We start from the raw sequence: 22909 nt of genomic DNA, 5'->3' as shown, positions 1-22909 counted from the left end.
TTTTTATTAAGTAAACATAAAAACTTTAAAATTTATTCAATCGACTCCATCAGTATATGGATGAAGTGGTGAGCTTGGGAATAACAATAGCAACTAACATCAAAATATAAAGAAACTAAGGTATAATCTTCATGTGTCTCAGTCTCTCAACCCACAGAGGAATACTTTTCAGAGTATGTGCATACCCAAAGAACCCAAATTCTCTACTTTTGTTCATACTACACACATGTTGAAACATAAAATGCAACACAGTTTTAAGAGCCATTGGACATGTAATTTCCTCCAATTTTGTATTGTATAATCCATTCTTTTCTACAATTTCATCCCAAACTCTGCTTTTCTCAGTCATGAACTCGACGAAATCGAAGTTTTTGGATTCCTCGAACGTGATGAACTCGAGATGAAATATGTCACACAGTTTCTTCCATACGCTTTTCCATGTGAAAAAATCGCCGTTAGTACAATTGAAAGCTTGGTTCTTGGCGCCGTCGGTTACGGCAGCCCATATTTGCTGCTCTGCCAGCACACGAGCATCGGATATGTCGCAGAAATGTTCCCATGCGTACCGGTTGCCAAAGCTTGGTTCTTGGCGCCGTCGGTTACGGCAGCCCATATTTGCTGCTCTGCCAGCACACGAGCATCGGATATGTCGCAGAAATGTTCCCATGCGTACCGGTTGCCGAAGTACAAGAACGGTAAATCCTCGTGTCGGCAGATCGATGCATACACTGCTAGGGTAAGTAGCGTGCTGTATCTGCTTCTCGATGACGCGCCTATTATGATTGACGGTGTGCGTACGACTTCACGAGATCTTCGAGCGCGTAGTAAAAGTTAGGGTAAGGCAACCGGGGCAAATCCTCCACGAACGGTGGTTCATGGGGGTTGTAACCACGGGTCATCTCCAACGGATCATGGATCGGACCCATGTAATGTTGGGTGCCGGTCTGAACCGTGATGTGGCTGTCTTGAACAACGGCCGCCGTTTAACACGTGGAGAACATTGGATAACGTAGTTGCGTTAACTGTGACGTTTACGTGTTCACTTTCACGATCCTGGATGGCCACCCAGAACACATGGGTGACTTTGCCGGAGAAAGGAGGGAGCTTATCGGCCGTGTCGCCAGCGTCGGTGGCGTCGAAAGCGATGTATTTATCAAGGACTGAGGAAGGAAACCAGGTTGGCATAGGACGAAATGCTGAACCGTAAACTTTCCAGGGACCGGCGAGGGCTTTGGGGCTCTTCAAGGCTTCAGCTAAGCTCAGCCCTGCCATGCAGGTGACGCCGACAATGAGTGCAACAAAGGGCTGTCGGGGATCGGGTACTGGTTTCTCCATGTTTGTGAACTTTGAAAGAGAGATTTTGAACAGTTACCGAGATTCGAGTAAAACAAACTATGGCTCGGCAACATAAATGGTAATAGAACATTGCGAACATGATAAAACTTGTATGGTAGAGGTAGACGATGGTGACAGGTGAAAAAGCATTGGACAAGGAGGATTCTTTTAACAAAACATGCAAATTAAGACCACGCATGTGACCAGGTTCGGTAAGAGTATCATAATTTTTATAATTTTTATTAGTAGATGAATTTATAAAATTTTAAATAACTAATGAAAATGTAATTTTAATAAAAAGCATACAAAATATTTAAAATATATATATATTTGTAAAATTCCAAGAAGCAATTGTCACAATCCGTCTCGTCCATCCATGTTCAGTAATTCTACAACAATGTCCCATGTTTTACCACTAGGTATGATAATAGATCGAGTTGAATTGGCTTTTGGTTCATCTGAATTCGATTTGAAAATTAATTTTTTTACTCGCACTAGATTCAAATTTAAGAAGAGTCTCGCCGGATAAATGTAAATAATTCATTTTTATAAAATAAAATAAAGATTAAATTAAAAATAGGATAAAAAAGAATATTGTTGAAATTATATTTTGATATAATAAATATTTGTAAAATTGATTTTGGACTTAATCAAATATTTCAAAAATAATTCAAAGTCTAGAATAACTTGAAAAATATGCGTTTTAAATTGTTTTATATATAAGAAATGTTTTTGAGTTAATTAAAATATGTTTAAAGTGTTTAAAATGTCTTTTAAAGCTTTTAAAATATGAAAAACACTATTTATAGTTTCGAAACTTTACCCTTGAAACTGTTTCAACAACCCGATTTTCTTCAACAGTCATATTTTTTATGTAAGAATTTCAAAACTTTTATCAAAGTTTCGAAACTTTCAAAAACAACGTGTTTGAAGTTTTGATAGTTTCACAATAGTTTCGAAACTCTCATCAAAGTTTCAAAATTTTCCTCAAAGTTTCAAAACTTCATGTGCATGTGGCCTTAATTGCATGTTTTTAATGCTTATAATGGCTAAAATTCATCCCCAGCTGTCATAGACGGCTACCAACTCATTCCACATAATAAAACTCTCCATGACACTTGAAGAAGGTTACTACACTTATCCAATCTTAAATATCAAGAGAAAAAAGTCTTTCATTCTTATTTTTCCATTTTCTCTTGTACATAGTGTATTGAGCCTTATTGAATTCCTTTGTATTCAATTGATCTGGACCGTTGGATTTGAACCAATCCAACGGTCCAAACTATGGTTGGCATTATACGGCATGGAATATATTTCCTAGGTTACAAGAAAGCCCTATCTGCTTTCTAATCTAGGCCGTTTGATTGGTTCAGATCCAACGATTCAGATCTGGTGACAGGGAGGAAATGATATATGTTGGGATTTCGATGAAGCTCGATTGAACAACCGAATATTTTGCCAAGAGGGGGTGAATTATCTTTTTGCGTTTAGGGAGTAAGGAGTATAAAGATGAGACAATTTGCACAAGGATTTATAGTGGTTCGACTTCTCAACCAAGTCTATATCCACTACCTAAGCTGCTTACTTAGGATTTTCTAACAAAATTACTAATTTGTTCTTTCTTTTTACGTGACAAAGAGATAACCTTTACAACTCCTTAGCTTTTCATAAGATAAGCTAGAACCAATTCCCTTTTCAAAAGGAATAAAAATGTAAACAAGAAAACCTCTAAAAAAGAAGGTGTGTACAAAGATTTAAACTCACAAAAACAAAACTTAAGGATATACAATTAAGCTCAAAACACAAATATTTACAAGAAAAAGAAAATAAAGATTCAAAAACTTTTCTCTTGTGTATTAATGCTCGGATAGGTGTTGGTAACCTTCTTCAAGTGTCATAAACTTGTTTTTATATGTTGGAATGAGTTTGTGGTCATTTCTAGCCGTTGGGGATGTTTTGGAGCCGTTGGAGATTAATTTTCTGTAAAATAAAACTACTCAGGACAGGGAGTACCGGTTCACCTTTAATGAGTATCGATACTACCTTTGTAATATTTAAATAAACTGGTCGTTAAAGACTGTTGGGCTTGACTTGTATCGATTCTATGCTTCATGGTATCGATACCACTTTGTAAAGTAGTATCGATACCCCTTTGAGTATCGGTACCTATTTTGTATTATGAAATTTGAGCAATTTGGAAAACAATTGGTAGTATCAATACTACCTAGAGAGTATGGATACTTCTATTAACTTTGGTATCAGTACCACATGAACAATATCGATATTGTTCATGTAGTATCGATACTGTAAGAACAGTATCGGTACTACGTACCTGGAAAAACAATTTTGTGCTCAAATTCTATTTTAATGGACTTTGAATTATTTTTGAAAACTTTGAACAAATTCAATCAAGTCCAAAGACATTTTGTCTTAATTTGTTATATCAAAATATTATAAAATATAGTTCATCAATCTCCCTCTTTTTAATATAACATAACATTTGAAAAATTGTCTTGGGCAAAACTCCCCCTTAATAAAATATTTAATGAAAAAGAGACATATTTTGGAAAATTTTAAAGCTCCCCCTTTTCATTCTTGAAATTGAATTTTTCAAACACATGCTTCTTCCCCTTTTTGTTATATAAAAAATAACTCAACTTTAAAGTTCAAAAATAACAATGGAGAATAAGTGGTAAAATTTAGCATAAATCATTTGAAAAATCAAAGCTCCCGCTCAATAAAAGCATTCCAAACAAAAATTTGACTTTAAAAGCTTGACACTTAAAAGACATTGAATTTCAACAATGATTAACAAACATGTTAGTAGCACATGAAATTCAATATATCCAAGTCTAATATACTTTATGCAATAGCAATTTTTTGTATTTGAGTTCATGTGCATAAAGCTATCCAAAAAATGTTTTGCATTTGAAAATTTGATATCAATTGTTAGAGAGATATCATTTGCAATAATTCACATGCATAAACATTTAAATTAAGGTCAAAAATTAAAATTTGTAAAAACAAAACATTAAAATGAATTTTGACCAAAATTCAATATGATGAACAGATATTTATGAAAAATCATTTAAAACATTAAAAAATGTTCATCACAGATCTTTTTAACATACATGAGATAGAAAACGTAAATCATTTAAAATCAAAACTCATGCATGCTTAAACTGAATGAGCAACCAATTATGCAAGAAAATCAAAATAAGCTTAGAGGTTACCCATTCCTTTTCCAGTGTGGCTAGAGCATTTGATTATCTTCATTTTCATCACCATTGCTCCCACATACCTACAAGAGACATTTAATTGGATTTTGGTATCCAAATTGCTTTGGATCCTTGGACGTTAGTTTCAATGCCCTTTGTTCCATTAGGAACCCAACGTTTTCCTTTATTTAATGGACAAGTATATTCCTTGTGACCATGATAATGACAATGTGAGCAATTTTTCATTATGAAATTATATGAATTATTTAAAATGATTGTCTTTTCTTTTGTTAAGCATTCAAGTTTAACCTTTAAATTAAAACATTCTTTTTCAAAATTTTCAATTTTCATTTTTGAAGGCTCTAAATCATTTTTCAATTTTTTTTTTCAAAATCAACTTTTTCTTGTTTTCAACTTTAAATTTTGAAATTATTTTCTTATATTTGGAGTTCATGGTCTCAAACTCCAGAAATAATTCATCATATGCATCTTGTAACTCATTAAAAGAATATGAATTAGATTCACTAGAGTTAGAAGTTACCATTGAATCTTCTTCGATGGCCATGAGGAATAGATTGGTTATTTCATCTTCATCATTGGATTCATCTTCATCACTCCAAGTAACCACGAATGCTTTCTTCTTACTTGATCCCTTCTTCTTTAGGAGGGGACAATAATACTTGACATGCCCCTTTCTTTGATATTCGAAGCGTACCAGAGGACTTTTTTTTTGCTTGATTCATGCTTTACTTCCTTAAAAGTTATGAATCTCTTGACTTTTAAAGAGCTTGGCCATCTTTTCTTCTTCATCTTCATCCACCTCGTCACTTGAATTTAGATTACTCTTATTGGTGGATTTGAAGGCAATGTCTACCTCCTTTTTCTTCTTATTTTTCTTTTCTTCGTCTTATTTTTCTTCCTTCACCATCAACTCATGAGTGAGAAGAGAATCAATAAGCTCATCAAGAGTGAGTGACTTTAGGTTATTAGCTTCGATAATGTCCTTCTTCTTTGATTTCCAAGACTTTTGGAGAGACTAGATCATCTTTCTCACAAGCTTCTCATTAGGGATAACTTCTCCAAATCCCTTGAGACCGTTGATAATCACGGAAAATATATCCGTTATAGCTTTGATTTCTTCATCCAGTTTCATCTTGAAATTCTCACAGCTATGGTTGAAAAGACTAATTTTGGTTTCCCTCACTTCATTGGTTCCTTCATGAGTGACTTGGAACTTGTCCCATAACTCCTTGGCATTTGAACAAGAGGAGATTCTTCCATATTCATCCGGGCCTAATGCACAAAATAGAATATGCATAGCCTTTGCATTGAGTTGGACCTTCTTTTTCTCTCCATCACTTCAATCATCCATATCATTAGTTGGAATGAATTATCCCTTCAAGATTGAGTTCCAAGCTCCTAGATCGTTGGCTTGAATGAAGAGCATTTTTCTATTCTTCCAATAGGCATAATTTGCTCCATTGAAATAAGGTGGCTTGTTGACCGGTTGAGAGTCTTCAATGTAGTAAGAATCGGAGGTTGAACCTATCTTCTCATTTGTGTCGGGAGTCGATAGAGCTTCTTAAATGATCGCCTCAAGGTTGTTAGACCTTCTAATAAGTCAAGCTATGATACCAATTGTTGGGATTTCGATGAAGCTCAATTGAACAACCGAATATTTTTCCAACAGGGGGTGAATTGCCTTTTTGAGTTTAGGGAGTAAAGAGTATAAAGATGAGACAATTTGCACAAGGATTTATAGTGGTTTAACTTCTCAACCAAATCTACATCCAGTACCTAAGCTCCTCACTTAGGATTTTCTAACAAATTCACTAATTTGTTCTTTCTTTTTACAAGACAAAGAGATAACCTTTACAACTCCCTAGCTTTTCACAGGCTAAGCTAGAACCAATCCCCTTTTCAAAAGGAATAAAGATGTAAAAAAAGTAAACCTCACAAAAGTATGGTGTTTACAAAGATTCAAGCTAACAAAAACAAAATCTAAGGATATACAATTAAGCTAAAAATGCAAATATTTACAAGAGAAATAAAATAAAGATTGAAAAACTTTTCTCTTGTGTATGAATGCTTGGATAGGTGTTTTGGTAACCTTCTTCAAGTGTCCTCAACTTATTTTTATATGTTGGAATGAGTTTTTTGTCATTTCTAGTCGTTGGGATATTATGGAGCCATTGGGGATTAATTTTCAGTAAAATAAAACTGCTTAGAACAGGGAGTATCGGTACTCCTTTAATGAGTATAGGTACTACCTTTGTAATATTTAAATAAACTAGACGTTAAAGACCGTTTGACTTGACTAATATCGATACTATGCTTCATGGTATCGATGTCACTGTGTAAATTAGTATCGGTATCCCTTTGAGTATCAGTACCTATTTTGCATTATGAAATTTGAACAATTTGGAAAACAACAGGTACTACCTAGAGAGTATCGATGCTTTTATTACCTTTGGTATCAGTACCTGATAACTCTATAAAAAGACTATATTTTAGGTTTTTTTACTTAAGTTATTGATTGTCTAAAAGCCATTGACATAGCATTTTAGCTGCATATAGTTGCATTTAGGACATATTTGCATGTGGTGGATAGTTTGCCGAGACAAGGTTCATTTTACTTAACTAATGCTGCTAAGGAGAAGGGTTATTTTTTGGTTGTGATGATGCAGTAAATGAATGAGGAAGAATTTATTTGCTGAGACAAATGAATTTGCTAGGGCCAGTGGAACAGAAGACGACGACAGTGAGGAACAAATTTTCTTTGTAAGGTAAGTTTTATCTCACCAGTCTGACGTAGTACGAGATAAAATTGCTGACGTCACATGGCCAACTATCCAATACACCTCACGTGAACCCCTGCCCCATCTAAGAATTTGGGACCATTGCTAGCTGTCAATTTATTCACACAATGAGTATGAAACCAAGGGTATTTAGGGAATTTCCAAGGGCACTAAACCCTAGAAATTCCCATTATACCTCGTCAAAAATAAGAGAGGAAAAGAAGAGAAAAAGAAAAGAAAATACCCTAAATAAAGGCTTGGAGAAAAGTGGCTAAAGAACCTCTTTTCCACCATCCCCCTCTAGTTCGTCCTTGGTGTCCTCCATAGCCAGGCTTTGCCGGAGCAGCGGCCAGGCCCTCAAGATAGGTTGGTGCGCTAAAGTAGTTATAGTGGTGGTATGATGTCACATCAGAGCTTTGTTCTCGGAGTTTTTCTTCCATTGTTCTTCATTTTTTATTTTTCTGAGGGCTTGTACTTACTGAATATTTTTGGGATGATGTTAACCATACCATAAATTGTTTTATTTGGTTTTGGAAATGCTTGTATGATATTTTATTTTACTATTATTGAATGATTCAGTATGTTTTTGCTAAATGTTGTTTTGTTCACTATTTTAATCTTTTGCCTTGGCACTATAAGAGCTTTTGAGAGACTTCCTGGTGCCATGACAAAAAATTTCTAGTCTTTGTAAGAGCTTTTGAGAGATCACCATTTTTTTAGGAGTTAATGCCTAATATCGAGATAGTTAGGTTAGATCTACGTGAACAAGGGAATTAATCCGGGATAGTGAAGTTCTAATCCACCTTAGAGATAATGAGGGGATTTCATTCGACTAAAAGGGGTAAACACTTGAGTAAGATAGGCTAAAAGCTACAATTTACTCTGAGGGGTATTATCGTAGCAACAGTTTTACAAACCAAGGGTTGTAGCTCACGTTGAGTGGTATTGCCATAGCATATTAAATCATTATAGACATAGAATAATTTGTCGCCATAGCAAATCCAACCCAAGTGCTCCGTTTGAAGTCTGATTGTGTAAGGTTGCCAGTCTATTTCTAGAGTTTTGACAACTTTAACCTTAGCAACTTTTTTTTATTTACTATATCATATTTTTCTTTCCATGAAAAATTTTATTTGCTTCCTTCACTTCATACTTTTCTTACCTCGGTAAACTTTTTCCATCTGTCCATACCATTTGCCACTGCATATTTTCCTTGCTTATATCATTAGACTTAGATACTTAAGATTAGTTAGTGATACATATTCCTAGCTGTAGCAATCTTTTAAAAGCATTGAAGAAACATAACAAAGAGATCATATTGCACTGCGATTCAGCTTCATACGGATAGCACTTTAAAGGAGAGATGACTACTACAAAGGTCTTACAATTCAGATGTGAAAGACACCAAATGTTAGGGCAAAATATTTTGAAGGTGGAACTGTTATATGTGTGGGGCATTTTGGTCTATACTGGTGCTCCAATCAAATGCGAACAAATTGACATATTAATTCAGGATGTTTGGAGTTTGCATCCCTTCCACCCTCTTTATTTTTTTTATCATGGAAAAATTATTTTTTTTGTTTTTTTTTTGTGTTTGTTTTTCTTCGCTTTATTTCTTTATTTATTTACTTTTAATATTAGTTTTTAGAAGAATAGGCTCCCAAGCATGTGGACAAGGGTAAAGCCCCTATGGATGCTGCACCCACTTAGAAAGAAGACTCAATTGGTTTTGGCACAAACAATGAAATTGCTAATGATGTCCACCCGTCTTCACAAATGCCACTGCGAATTGCAATAACTCTGATCAAGCATCGCCTAAAGAAGACAACCAATCACGTTTGGACTTCTCCACCTGAGGAATCTACGCAAAACAACCCCACCACCATCAAAGTAGATGTTAGTCAAGGTACCTTGCACTGCATTTCATCTTTAATTTAGTCTTCATGCTTCGAGGACAATGCATTCCTCAAGTTTGGGGGAGGTATTATTCATACTTAGTCATCTGCATTGATAATGTTTAGTAGAATTTTTTTTGTTATGGCATTAATTATGATTAGGCTAGTTAATTGGAATAAGTTGATGATGCCCGATGATGAAATTGTTTTTACCTTGGCTAGAATTATTGTATATGACTGATGAGGAGGATAGAACCAACCTTAGGACTTGATTATTTGTGATTCTTTTAACACGTCTGTATGTTTTCTATGCTTAAGGTACTTAGAAATTTTTTAGGATAAAACTTTTGCGGATCGTGACATCAAATGATTGAAAAGATTAAGTTGAACTCCTTAGCGTGTTGAATTTTGTTGAATTGCAAATAAATGCCTCGGCATAACTGTAGAGGGACACTCCTCTGTGAGACGACATTACCTGGCAACTCCCTTAAATAAATGGTAGCCTTGGCACATGAGTGAATGAAAGCAGTCACAAGATGACTATACGTGACTAGCTCGGGTGTGGAAGGTATGCTCCCTTTCACCTAGAGTGTGGGACGGTAGGTGTGATGAGCTGACTCCCCTTGAAGAAGTATAAAAAAACTGAAGTTACATGTTGAATAAAAAGGAGTGAAGCTGTGCATAATGAACAATTTTATGGCTTGGCAAACCAAAAGAACTCTCTTAGGAGTTTTCTAAATTTGTTAAGCATAGACTAGATACAATCACGCACACACATTGACAAAGAGTCTTGGCCTAGGGAAAGGTACTTGACTTCTCAGTTAGTCTATCATGTTAAGGCCAAACTTGTTGCTGAGAGCTGAAATTTTAAACCACTTGACTTTCCTGATTTAGACTTGGCCATAACATTTCATTTTTCTATTGCTCATTATCAATTGCTTGAGGACAAGCAATAACTTAAGTTTGGGGTGTGATAACTCCATAAAAATACTATATTTTAAGTCTTTTTAGTTAAGTTATTGATTGTCTAAAAGCCATTAACATAGCATTTTAGTTGTATATAGTTGCATTTATGACATATTTTCATGTGGTGGATAAGTTTTACTGAGGCAAAGTTTATTTAACTAAACTAATGCTGCTGAGGAGAAGGGTTGTTTGTTGGTTGCGATGATGCAGGAAATGATTGAGGAAGAATTTATTTGCCTAGACAAATTAATTTGCTAGGGTCAATGGAACAGAAGATGGAGACATTGAGGAACAAATTTTCTTGCTAGGGTAAGTTTTATCTCATCAGTCTGACGTAGTACGAGATAAAATTACTGACGTCACATGTCTAACTATCCAACGCACCTCACATGAACCCCTGCCCTTACTAAGAATTTGAGACCACTGCCAAATGTCAATTTATTCACACAATGATATGAAACCAAAGGTATTTAGGGAATTTATGAGAACATTAAACCCTAGAAATTCCCACTATAAATATCTCATTATACATCTTCAAAAAGGAGAGAGGAAAAGAAGAGAAAAAAGAAAATACCCAAAAGAAAGGCTTGGAGAAAGGCGGCTGCAACACCTCTTTTCCACCGTCCCCTGTAGTCTGTCCTTGGTGTCCTCCATAGCCAGGCTTTGCAAGAGCAGCGGCCAGTCCCTCGAGAGAATAATATTAAGAGTGGTCGAACAACTTGAAAAATTAATATATTAAATTTTAGATTTTTTAAATTAAATTATTAATAATATTAACATTTATATGTTATTCTTTTTTTAAAAATATACAATATAAGGCTTTCATATACTTAAGGTTTAAGTTTCTGCTAGAGTTTGAGCTTCAATCGACTAAGTCTGAGAATATTTTTAGTTCAAGTTTTTTCGAGCTTGAGTTGAGCTTGAAAATTTTAAGCTCGTGAGATTTCGAGTTGATTCAAGCTTCAACTTTTTTATTTCGAGTTCAAGTTGAGCTTCATAATTTTAAGTTCATAAGTTTTTGAGTCAAGTCGAGTCAAGCTCTACAATACTCAAGCTCGACTCAACTCGTTTACAACCCTACCTACTGACTGTGATATGATCAAATCTAATCCTCAAATCTCAAATGACTATCATATCTTAGTCAATAAGTTAACGTCTAGCTCAGAATGTCATCAAATTTATAAAGAAAAATGACATGTTTAGAATATATAAATAGTCAGATGACCATTTTGTAATTTTTAATACTCAAGGGACTCAACAAAGTAATGCCCTATAAATGGACTATTTTGTAACTTTTAATAGTCGAAATACTTAATAAAATAGTGTCCTATAGTTGGGACCATTTATGTACTTTAGGCTTTTTATTTTTTAAAATAAATAAAACCAACAAACCAACTTAAACAGCGGACTTTGTAGATTTCCCCCTTGCTTGTATTAATTAAAAAAAAACTAAATTATGCATATTTCGTGTTATAAAGCTAAATTGATTGAGTCACCACCACCACTCACCATTTACAAGAGGAACAGAGATTTTCAGTTTTCGCGGGGGTATGGTGATTTCATTCTCTTTTGGTTTTTTAACATCAACGTTAAAATTCTGAGAATATACTATGATTGTCATAATTCATATCGTAAAAATTATATTTTTTTCATTAATCATTACAACATAGAGGCAGAGCTGGAGAGAGAGGACAAGAGGATAGAAGACTCCCCCCTGGCGCCTGCAATTGTAAAAACCATTTTTTCTTTAGCATTTTACATTATTAGTCAATGAAATGCAATTTATATTCCCAATCTTTTCCTTGTTTTGGGTGTTAATATTATTCTTTTTGGTTTTTGATTTTTCATCTTCTCCTCCAATGTTGTTTATGTGTGTTAGTTTGGCATTATAAGCGTTGGTGATGGCGGCTAAGAAGGCGTACGAGTCTTTTTCCAAGAGCTTAATAGACGAGGTCCATAAATGGGGTTACATGAAGCAGACCGGGGTGAGCTTGAGATACATGATGGAGTTCGGGTCAAATCCATCGGACCGGAACTTGTTGCTTTCCGGCCAGTTCCTCCACAAGGAGCTCCCTATCAGAATTGCCAGCAGAGCTATTGAGCTCGGTGCCCTCCCTTATGGCCTTTCTGACAAGCCTGCTGTTTTGAAGGTTCGTTTCTTCTTCTTCTTCTTTTTCTCCTCTGAAATTTCATGTCTTGGATGAACCCCAAATGCTTTGTTTTGAGTTTGGTTTTTCATTTTGCCAAAAATGGTCTTTGAATTTCAACTCCAAACTTCAACTCCCACTTGACTTGCCTTTGAAATTCATTGTCTTGGATGAACCCCAATCATACTACTAAACTGCAGCTGCGATGTTGCTGTTGTGGGTTCGCGGACATTACGATGTGATTTATTTTTTAAAAATAACTATGTTTTTATATTGCAGATGCGGTTTGCGGCGTCACGATCTTTTAAAACATTTCGATGCGGCCCTAGTAATACTGTGACCCCAGTGCTATCCTTGCTTTGCTGCTGCTAACTGCTAATGGAATCAAAGAAATTGTTAGCATTTACTTTAAGTTTCTGCATCCTCTGTCAACATTTTGATACTTGCATTCCTTGTTCTGTGAGGGATTTGTTCGATTTGAGTTAAGAGATGGGGAGAGATTAAGTTATCTACTTTGATTTCTGATGATTTCTCTGGTACATTGATTCCTTCCGTGACATGAGAAATTTTTCCGAGATCAAGAATATAAATGACGAGAAGGAATTTACACATATGATCAAGGCTATCAAGGTAAGACACAACAACGTCGTGCCTACGATGGACTTGGGGGTTCAACAGTTGAAGAAAGGCATGGATCCGAAGATCATTTACGAGGATCTCGACGAGATTCATCAGTTTCTAGATCGGTTTTACATGTCGAGAATTGGGATTTGCATGCTTATCGGTTGGTTTGACTTCATTACTTTTAGTGTGATAGATCTATTGTTCTCTTCTTCATTATCTGTATCTTGGAGCTGGTTGTCAGCACTGTCTGCATGTTTAAATTTTGGTGAAACCAGGGCAGCATGTCGAGTTGCATAAGCCGAATCCTTCACCGTATGTTGTTGGCTGTATACATACAAAAATGTCTCCAGTGGAAGTGGCACGAAATGCTAGCGAAAGAGCTCGTGCGATTTGCTTGCGAGAATACGGGACTGCACCTGATATCGTTATCTATGGTGATCCCAGTTTTACGTTTCCGTAAGTTGATTTTATATACACTTCCAATCATGGATTCTCCCAAGCCGTCGTGTGTCTTTTGTTCGGTCATTAATATGGTAATCGATAATCCTTTGTTTTCAGTCACATGTATCGTCTGTTTTTCTTGCATAACAGGTACGTTCCAACACATTTGCAGCTTATGGTGTTCGAGTTGGTCAAGAACTCATTGCGTGCTGTCCAAGAGCGTTTTATGGATTCGGATAAAGTTGCACCGCCTGTTCCAATAATAGTTGCCGAGGGAATCGAGGATGTGACCATAAAGGAAGCTTCTCATGCCTGATGAACTATGCATTCTTGGTCTTTGACTAGCATCATAAGTAGGTCTTAACTGGCAATGCAGATCTTAGATGAAGGGGGTGGGATACCAAGAAAAGGCCTTCCCAAGATTTTCACATACCTTTATAGCACTGCCATAGGCTCTCGGAACGGATGATAGAGTAACAATGGCCGGATATAGTTACGGAATACCTATAAGCCGCTTGTATGCACAGTATTTTGGAGGGGATCTTCAAGTAATCTCTATGGAAGGATATGGTGAGTGTAGTTTGCTACGATTTGATCGCTTAAACACATAAAATTACCTGCGACATTAAAATCCGGCACCGGCGCTTTAATATAAAGTCGAAAGCGACAATCAAAGGATTGTTCATATATAAACCCAAATAACCAGATTTCAAACTGACATATCCTTTGTGATGATTGACAGGGACTGATTCATATCTTCATCTGTCTCTTTTGGGAAGACTCAAAGGAACCACTGGCCTGATTCTCTTTCTCAACTCGGTCTGCACCATCGGAAGGAGAAGGGAAATGTAACATAGAACAGGGGATGGAAAATTTTACTCTGTCAAAATAACATATTCAAATAATTTTTTTCAAAATTCTCAGTACATTCACCTCACCTCCTGCATAGTTTTCTCATTTCCAGCTAGTTGAACATTGTTTTCAGTCTCGAAACAGGGAACCAAATAGTTATTTCTTGGCCAAACTCTTGTTTCAACATGTAACTTGGTACTCTATGACGCCCATCCAGCTTCTGACTAGAAACTAATGACTTGAGAAGGAAGAAAAGGCAAGGGTTTCCATCATTGCCTGATGCCGTGGGACATCGATCAAAATACCGAAGGAGAGAAAGTAAAATAAACATAATCTTTTTCATTATATCTAGAAGGGAAAAAAACATAATTTGATGATAAAATCAATAAAAGAATTGGCATTTCCATTTTTTTTCCAACATGAAAAGTACCTAACTTCACAGTTAATATTCTAGCCAGAAAGTGTTGAATCCTTTTTCTGTCAGCTTTTCTGGTACATAACTGGGTATATAAGAGGCAACATTCGTGGACATTTCCTCGTTAGGATTATGATCGTTTGCTTCACTCAAACCGAGGATGATGATTACAAATTGGCGTCCTACGTCATAGCAGGCTCGTCGAACACTAAAACTTAAAGATAAGCCTGATGTAACTTTTCTTCCTTAAAGCTTACGGTTCTAAGCTTCAATTCTCCTCTGTGGGTTGTCATTTCATCCAATATCTCAGCATCAGAAAAGTTGTCTTCAGTCCCTTCACTGTGATAATCAAATGATTCCCTTTCCTGTTTGAACATTACCAAGTATGTGAACAAACCGCATAAAATCTTTTAAGCCAAAAGAGTTTCCATGACTCGAACGGTACTAGAGTACAAAAGGAAAACCACGTCATTTACGGTAAGATTTTGGTTATGGAGAGGAAACTCTTCCCATAAGTTCATATGACAGGTTGAAACCAAATGGAAATATTGTTCTGGTTCTAAAACAGCAGATTACGAGGAAGAACCGAAAAAGATGTACCTTGAATGATAAACTTAAGTTTCTACGGGGTGTGCCAGCAATTTCTTCGTACTCAGCAGCATCGAGTTCTCGAAGATATTCATGTGAGAAAAACTTTGGAAGGATGTGCTGTCTGATGCTGATGAGGAGGAAGAACAGCAGTGGAAACAGTATTCCGGCTATAGGTATCCATGTCACACCAAAACATACCAGAAAATATACCAATTGGAAGAGTGTAAACATCAAAATGGGCTTGAAAGGTACAGACTCAACGAATGACGCGTGAACACCTTCAAGGACTCTGTTCGAAGATATAAGATGCAAAATCACATAAACCATCAAATTCAGTTTCTTATCAGAGTTATACTACTGCTTCTATATGATATATCATTGTATAAATCAACCATCTTCATAAAATGCTTGTTTTGTATTTTAAGTTTACTTTTAAGGTATGTCGACTTACTTGTAACGTCTTCTGGGGGTGATGAACAGAAGCAACACCCTTTCCCAGAACTGGTTCCCTGGGAGGCTGTCAATGGCCATGTAGGCAAAGTATCCCCATAGTACCGAGGTAGGTATCATTTTTACTACAGGCAGAGCACATAATGAAAGGCCAACGAGGAATGACTGCAACAAGTTGCTCATTCTTTGCTCATTGACTCTAACCGGCAAATAAGCATCAATATGCTTCTCAGGATCAAAATTTTCTTTTGCAGTCTCCCTATCGTCACGTTTCATTACAGCCTCTTTCAAGTTCTTCAACTCTTTATCTACTGAAGTAGGCTGCAATCCAAATTATGCTATAGTAAGTCTTGCAGCAAATCAAATATGCTTGTGAGCATACGTACGTATACAAGCCTGCAGTACTTACAGCAGAAGATACATCCATTTCTATGAACACAGCTTGCATCCTTCCATAGATTTCTGAGTTGCTCGCTAGTTGCGATATGCCCTCCTTGGCACTTTTTACCATTTTTTCCATAATCAGCTGCAATCGATGAATTGCATAGTCTAAGAAGCTAAATCGATGGAGATCATAAAAGAATTGTCGGAACAATTTCTAATTGTACGACGTCTAACCTGTCTTTTGAGAACGGCGAGCCTCTTGGTGTGCATGGGAGATTGTGGAAGGACCCCATTTGAAGGAGGGAGTCCCAGCAATCCACAAATCAAAGTCTGAAACCAAAATTGACAAGAAGAATTTAAGCTTGATATTAGTATGAATCATATAACTTGTGAAAAAAAGGGGTAACAACTACGGCGGAAGAATTAATTACCATAACTCCTAGCAATAAGATATCATAATGGTAAGCAGAGGGATTCTTAAGGTTGAACTCCTTTTGTTGTGCCAACTGTGAAGCAACACTGTGATCGAAGAAGTATAGACCTGCTATCATTACTGCTGGTATAAAGGCAGCAAAGATGTACATTATTGGTACCTTTCCCATATCCTGTAACAAGAAGCGGTTCAGTTATAAGATATCGACAACATAAGACCTGCGGAAATGGAACAGACAAAGTAATTGAATCACAACTTACGTTTATTACTGTCCAATGATGTAATGATTCGGGTTCCCAAAGAAGTGGACAGAACAGCCTCCTGGGAACTCCGGAATTAACTTGTTGAGGTATCGTGTAAGACAATGCTGTCCAACACAAGATCATAAGGGGTACCCCATAATCTGCAAGAAAACCTCGAAGCCAACCTGAAAGTAGATCCATTAAGAACATGATTTAAAGAAGAAAAAAGTTTCAGAAATCATATCCATCTAAACTGACAAATCAGTAAATCCCGGTTAGTGAGTCGGTGTACCTGTTCCGTAACGCCACAATCTTGCCTTACGTGTCTTTAGGGACGTGAATAAAACCCCAAACGAGAAAATGACTGCAAGCAACCCATTTGTAAATAGCCAAGGGAACTGATATTTCTCCAACTTACGATTTTCACCTCTGGGAACATTGAACTCACCGATCACTCCCTATTATCCAAACATTTATAACTATCAAGGTTAAACCATGTGATTCCATCATTATTAACATTGCAAATTTTTTGTTGCATAAGTTATTTCAATACCTTAACAGCCTCTTGAAGGAAAAGGACAGTTATTAACATGCCGAAAAGCTCTCCTGCAATTCTTGTAAACCTGATGATTATGGTACATGCGTTGAATATAGCAAGAAGAATGAGCAGCATAGCTGTCCATACGCAAACCCTGGGAAAGATAAGAAAGAAACGAACTTAAACAATAAGATCATTTCAACTGAATCAAAATCTTGAAGAATGTTAAACAATTATCTTAAAATTACAATAAGAAGAAGAGAGGGAACGATATCCGTTACCATGCGGTCCAAGCCAAAAAGAGTTCCTGGCCCAACTCTGGCCTTCCTTTGCTGAAATTGTACAAATAAGTGTACATGATAATTGTTGGCTCCGCAACACCTACTATCAACAAAGGCTGCCCACCTAAAATGGAGTGAATGATTCCACAAATAGCTGTGGAAGCCAATGTTTCCACTGTGCTCAGGGCACCATCTGAAACAAGAAAAACGTAAACAGTATCAAGGTTTATTCATGAAAAGCCATAAACTCAAGAAAAAAATAGGATAAATGAGTTTTTGGCACTAACATCCCGCAATAATAATCTTTGAGATGAGATGATTTGCATTGACATAACCTCATTCTAGAACAGGCTAGCTTTTAAACATTCTCAAAACAAATGCAGTACCTGTATCTCGACTCAGTTGCTCTCCAAAGGCAATAACAGGAAGAGCAGAAGCAAAGAAGATATAGAAAGTTGGAGCAAATATCCTGGTAGAAATGATAGGTGAAATATGAATCAAAATCGAAAATATCTTCATAAGTGGAACATAATGCAGTGCCAAAAACATCGAAACGAAGAACATACCGGAAGCCGGAGCAAAATCCATTGACCCAGTCTTGCTTGTAGCACTTGCTTCTACCCTTGATGTCTTTGATTATCCCCTTGAATGGACTTCTCATGTTTCCCATAACTGATTCAACAGGGTAAAAAACAAAAAGCTTTTTGCATAAATCTTATATTCTAAAATGACAGCAACACATGTATCCAAAACATAGGCGGAACAGTGCAAAGTGTAAAATGTCTCTAGGAAGTTGGTAAATCACATGGTAGCACACTAAAGAGAACACGTATGTCTGCATGTGGATTTTGTGAAGACAAATGACAGTGATGTTACAACAGCATGATAGAAGTGAGAATCAACTACCAAAATTAATGGGATACATATGATCTGTAATTTACAAGAAATAATGTCAATGAATATGGCAGAACCATCCAAAAGTAAGCTAATATAAAAACAATTTGATCTGTACCATGCTGGCACGGTTATTAGACATCTCATAAAACAATAAATATAAACAACCATTCAGATTAATTTAAATAGCGGCAGGACAGTGGAATAGCGGCTGCTCTTAGTGGTGGATCGAGAAATAGTTTTGAGGGTTCCCATAGTGGATCTAGAAATATTTTGAATATGGGAACGTAGATAATAATAATTGAAATTGGACACAAATAAAGGGTGAATGCCTAGTAAAATGGACAACTAATATAAAGAAATTCGGATTTAAGCTGTTCTCCCTGATTATGCTTTACATTCGCCACTGGCCGCAATGTAGCAATACCTGCGGTGTCCGAAATTGTTTGTGGAAAATAGCAGCTTGAAGTGAAATCACACTAATTGTCAAGCTCGTAATTTAACGGGGAAAGGCCAACTGTGACAATAGCAGACCGCGGTTTGTTCTGCTATTTTAAACTTTTTTTAAAACAAAAAATCAGCTCCTTTTTAAAAGAAAAATCAACTCCTTTAAAAATGTTTAAATTTTTTTACTACCGTAATGCTAACGATAACCGCAATAGCCAATAACATTCATTATGTCCGCTACTACAATAAATACAATGCCACAGAAAACGCATAATACCCCTGGGACTCACTCATGAATGGTTAATGGCAGGCTGAATCAACAAATAAAAACTAAAAAAACCCAGAATCTCCGAAAGGAAAATGAACAATTTAAAGAACCCGGAATGCTACCAAAAAATTTTCATGGAAAACTACAAAACATAATATTTCACTCACAAATTTTATTTTCCCAGATGGTAAAAGAGAGAGAGTATAATATGAAAAATATAAACTACGAGGAAGAGCAAGGAAATGAAGATTCAACAATGAAAAAGTAGTTCAATAGAGAAGCAGGGAAGTAACCCAAATTTTCTACATTGGGGAAATATCCAATGGAAAACCAACAAAGAAGTTGCTCACAGTTGAAAATCCCCCCCCCCAATGTTATGATTCTATATTTCAAAGCCAATGCACGTAAAAACTTGTTTAAATCCAAAAGGGAAAAAGAAGTGCATGTATCATGACCGGAATGAAAATGGAAAAGAAAACGGTGACGCACCTTGAAACTCCGGCGCCGGAGACAGTTTCCAACTGAGATTTTACTTCCTGTGCTCTGTTGAAATAAGTAAAAAGAATGAAAATGAAAGCTTAAATTCCTAAAACTTTGCCGGTGTACAGTTCTCGCAGAGAGGAGGAGGTGAGGGTGAGAGGGAGAGTTCCATCACTGTCCCTTTATACCAACAGATGTTTTCATCATTTTTTTTTTCACTCGCTTGTTTTATTTTTCTGTGATTATTTTACAGGAAAGCTCCAAAATTTTGCCAGCTACTTTGTCAAAAACATTGTACCTGAAAATAGGGCTAAATTACACTCATCATTGCTTAATTTTACTCTTTCTCCCCCCTCATTATACTTTAAATTTGTTTAATTTTTTTACTAAATTTAATACATTTAATTTTTTTTGTCATTCTGTTGTTAAATAATTAATAGCATTGAAATGATGTCATTTTAAAAAAATAAAATTTTTACCTAAAAAAATCATTTTGTATCTATATAACAATCAATTTAAATAGTCGTTAGTGAAAAAAAGCATAGTAACAAAAAAAATTAAATATATTAAATTTAATGAATTTTTTTTTAAAAAAATAAAATTTTTACCCAAAAAAATCATTTTATATCTATATAACAATCAATTTAAATAGTTGTTAGTGAAAAAAACAGAGTAACAAAAAAATTAAATATATTAAATTTAATGAAAAAATTTAAAATATAATGAATGAAATAGAAGAAATAATAAAATTCAGTAATAATCAGTGTAATCTACCCATAAAAATAATTACTATGTTTTCCATTTTGAGTTGATGCTTTCGCATGCTAATGGGAATTTATAAGTTCTTAGTAAAAAGAATAGTAACTCACATCATTTTTCATTGAATTTGGCTTTATTTTTTTATTGCACTTTTAATTTTTTTAATTTAATTATTAAATTTTTGAATTGCTCATTTTTGAAAAAAAAATTGTGGGGACAAATTAATTTTTTTTTAAAATTTGAAGGTCTAAAATTGAATTTTCAATTTTTGAGGGGGCCATGGCCCTACTTTCTCCACTTAGTTCCACCATTATTTAGAGTGAAACCTTAAAAATAGACTTATAAAACAAAAATATATCTCATTACTTAGAACAACTAATTTAATATTATAATAATAAATCATATAAAAATTATTAAATTTTGTTAAACATGTTATTTTTATTATTTTGTTAATAAAAAACCTTAAATAAAATTAAAAGAGAATAAGTAAGAAAAAAATTGAATGTGAATGTGATATTGAGTTTGATTTTGAACAATAAATAAAGAAATGAAAAATAATTAATTATTTTATCGTTAAATTGAGATGGAAAAGACTAAAAGTTAAATAATATTTGATAAATTAAAAAAATGAGATTTAAAAAAAATATAATTAAATTTAATTTAAAATTGAAAAATTAAATAAATCAAAAATTGAGAATTTTATAAAATTAAAAAAATAATACCTCATTTATAAATGTAAAAATTAAAGGGTCTAACTATAAATATAAAAATTAAGAGAACTAATTATAAATATAGAAATTAAGGAATCGTAAGGTCCTCTCCCTAAGAGTTGATCCTAGGGATGGACCTAAATGGGGAGGTCACTCTGGTAAAAATTTAAAATTAAAGTTAGATTTTTTTCTATGTATTTTTTATTGAAAATCTATTTTCGCTCCTTAAAATTTTATAAGTTCAAAATTTTGCCCTAACATAAGATCATACGTCTGTCCTTGACCGAACCTGATTATTTTATCAGGAGATAAATTTTTTTATTAATCTAGGTTGTTTTACAAGTGGTAGTACATGTTTAAAAGACCCTCAATTAGGGGTGTTTAAAAAAGCTCGACCCAGATGACCCGACCCGTCGAACCGGTTAAAAAATCTGGGTACTTTAAAAAAAATCAAGTTTCGGGTTGGGTACCCAGCTCGACATTTCCCGAGTCGGGTCTGGGTCACAAAATTAAATTTTTTTGGGTACCCAGTTACATTTATTTTTTATATATAATAATATTACATATTTAATTATTAATAATTTTATATATTAAATTAAATTAATAAAATTAAAAAATAGGGTATGTTTTATTTATATTTTGGATTATTGGATTTTGTATTTCGAACTTTTAAATTCTATGTTTTATATGTTGGAGTGTGTAATTCGAACATTTAAATTTGTGTATGTTTTTTTTTTGTAAATTAATAATTCGAAAATGATAAAAAAAATCGGGTATCCGATTACCCGAATTACGGGTACCCGCAAAATTCAGGTACCTAATTACCAGGTACCCTTAACATCCGGGCCAGGACACAGGCCGACCAATCAAGTAGCCGAGGACCCGGGTACCCGAATTTGAACACTCCTATTCTTAATCATTTAATAATGAACACTCAAATACGAAGTAGTTGTTGATACTCAAACCTTAGACTTTTAAACAATCGTATCTTTAACCATTAAAATAACTTATTTCATGCATCAAGAAACAAATTGAAGATAAAAATTTATTAAAAGATACATGAAATTACTATTGAAAATATATAACTAATTATAAAACTGTAATATTCTGAGTATACATACAAAAATTCTTAAATATTTAAGGATTAAAATGATTATAATGATATTTTTAATTTAAAAGATAAAAATGTCAGTAAGCCAATTTTCAATTTTCAATTATCTAATTATATTATATATTATGTCTTTAATTGACTTCATATTAAAAATTAATTAACCATTAACTCAATTAAAAATATTAAAATATATTTAAAAACAAATATATATTACTCAATTAAGCTGAGTAAAAATCAGTTCAAACCAAATTAATTAACTCAATTCACAATACTTGATTAAAAGTCCATAGGATAGGATAGAATTTTTGAAAATTGACTTTTAAAAGTGAAGTAGAAAATAATTTTTAAAAGTGTTGTTTAAAAGTGCAGTTTAAAATTTACCTGTTTCGGATTGTTTGTTAAAAAGTAAGTTTGAAAAAAAATAAAATGTTTATTATAGACATTATGCATGAAAAGATAAAGTGAATTTAAAATTTAATTGTTTGAAAAATTATTATTATATATAAAATATATCAATCTAAACTATAATAAAAATATAAAAAATACATATAAAAATATTATTATAATAAAAATGTTGGAAATATTTTGATATTTCGATATAACAAATAAATATGTTAATGAATTTTAAGA

General features: G+C 34.4%; 1 protein-coding gene and 2 pseudogenes across 2 annotated transcripts; 1 reads left to right on the top strand and 2 right to left on the bottom strand.

Annotated features, from left to right (window-relative positions):
* Nucleotides 1–96: 96 nt before the first annotated feature.
* LOC120126959 lies at nucleotides 97–1387 on the bottom strand (annotated as a pseudogene).
* A 10298-nt stretch (nucleotides 1388–11685) lies between these two features.
* LOC120127493 lies at nucleotides 11686–14446 on the top strand (annotated as a pseudogene).
* A 216-nt stretch (nucleotides 14447–14662) lies between these two features.
* On the bottom strand, nucleotides 14663–19761 carry LOC120127471 (probable boron transporter 6). 2 transcript variants are annotated; one of them, XM_039145389.1, is made up of 13 exons: nucleotides 19709–19761; nucleotides 18177–18282; nucleotides 17997–18079; nucleotides 17611–17803; nucleotides 17345–17483; nucleotides 17084–17249; nucleotides 16810–16976; nucleotides 16548–16721; nucleotides 16351–16446; nucleotides 16142–16258; nucleotides 15734–16053; nucleotides 15292–15571; nucleotides 14663–15056 (listed from the first exon to the last, which is right to left on the bottom strand). In XM_039145389.1, the coding sequence occupies exons 2-13, from the start codon at nucleotides 18278–18280 to the stop codon at nucleotides 14907–14909; spliced, it is 1989 nt and encodes a 662-aa protein (XP_039001320.1). In that variant the 5' UTR covers nucleotides 18281–18282; nucleotides 19709–19761; the 3' UTR covers nucleotides 14663–14906. The 2 variants fall into 2 exon arrangements, with proteins under 2 accessions (XP_039001320.1, XP_039001323.1); XM_039145392.1 differs by lacking the exon at nucleotides 14663–15056 and adding an exon at nucleotides 15166–15189 and having other exon boundaries at nucleotides 15232–15571.
* Nucleotides 19762–22909: the final 3148 nt, after the last annotated feature.

This window comes from Hibiscus syriacus, unplaced genomic scaffold (genome assembly GCF_006381635.1).
Source record: "Hibiscus syriacus cultivar Baekdansim isolate YM2019G1 unplaced genomic scaffold, ASM638163v2 tig00001478_pilon, whole genome shotgun sequence".
Taxonomy (NCBI): Eukaryota; Viridiplantae; Streptophyta; class Magnoliopsida; order Malvales; family Malvaceae; genus Hibiscus; species Hibiscus syriacus.
The sequence above is the reverse complement of the archived record's forward strand: the minus strand, read 5'-3'. Positions and strand labels throughout refer to the sequence as shown.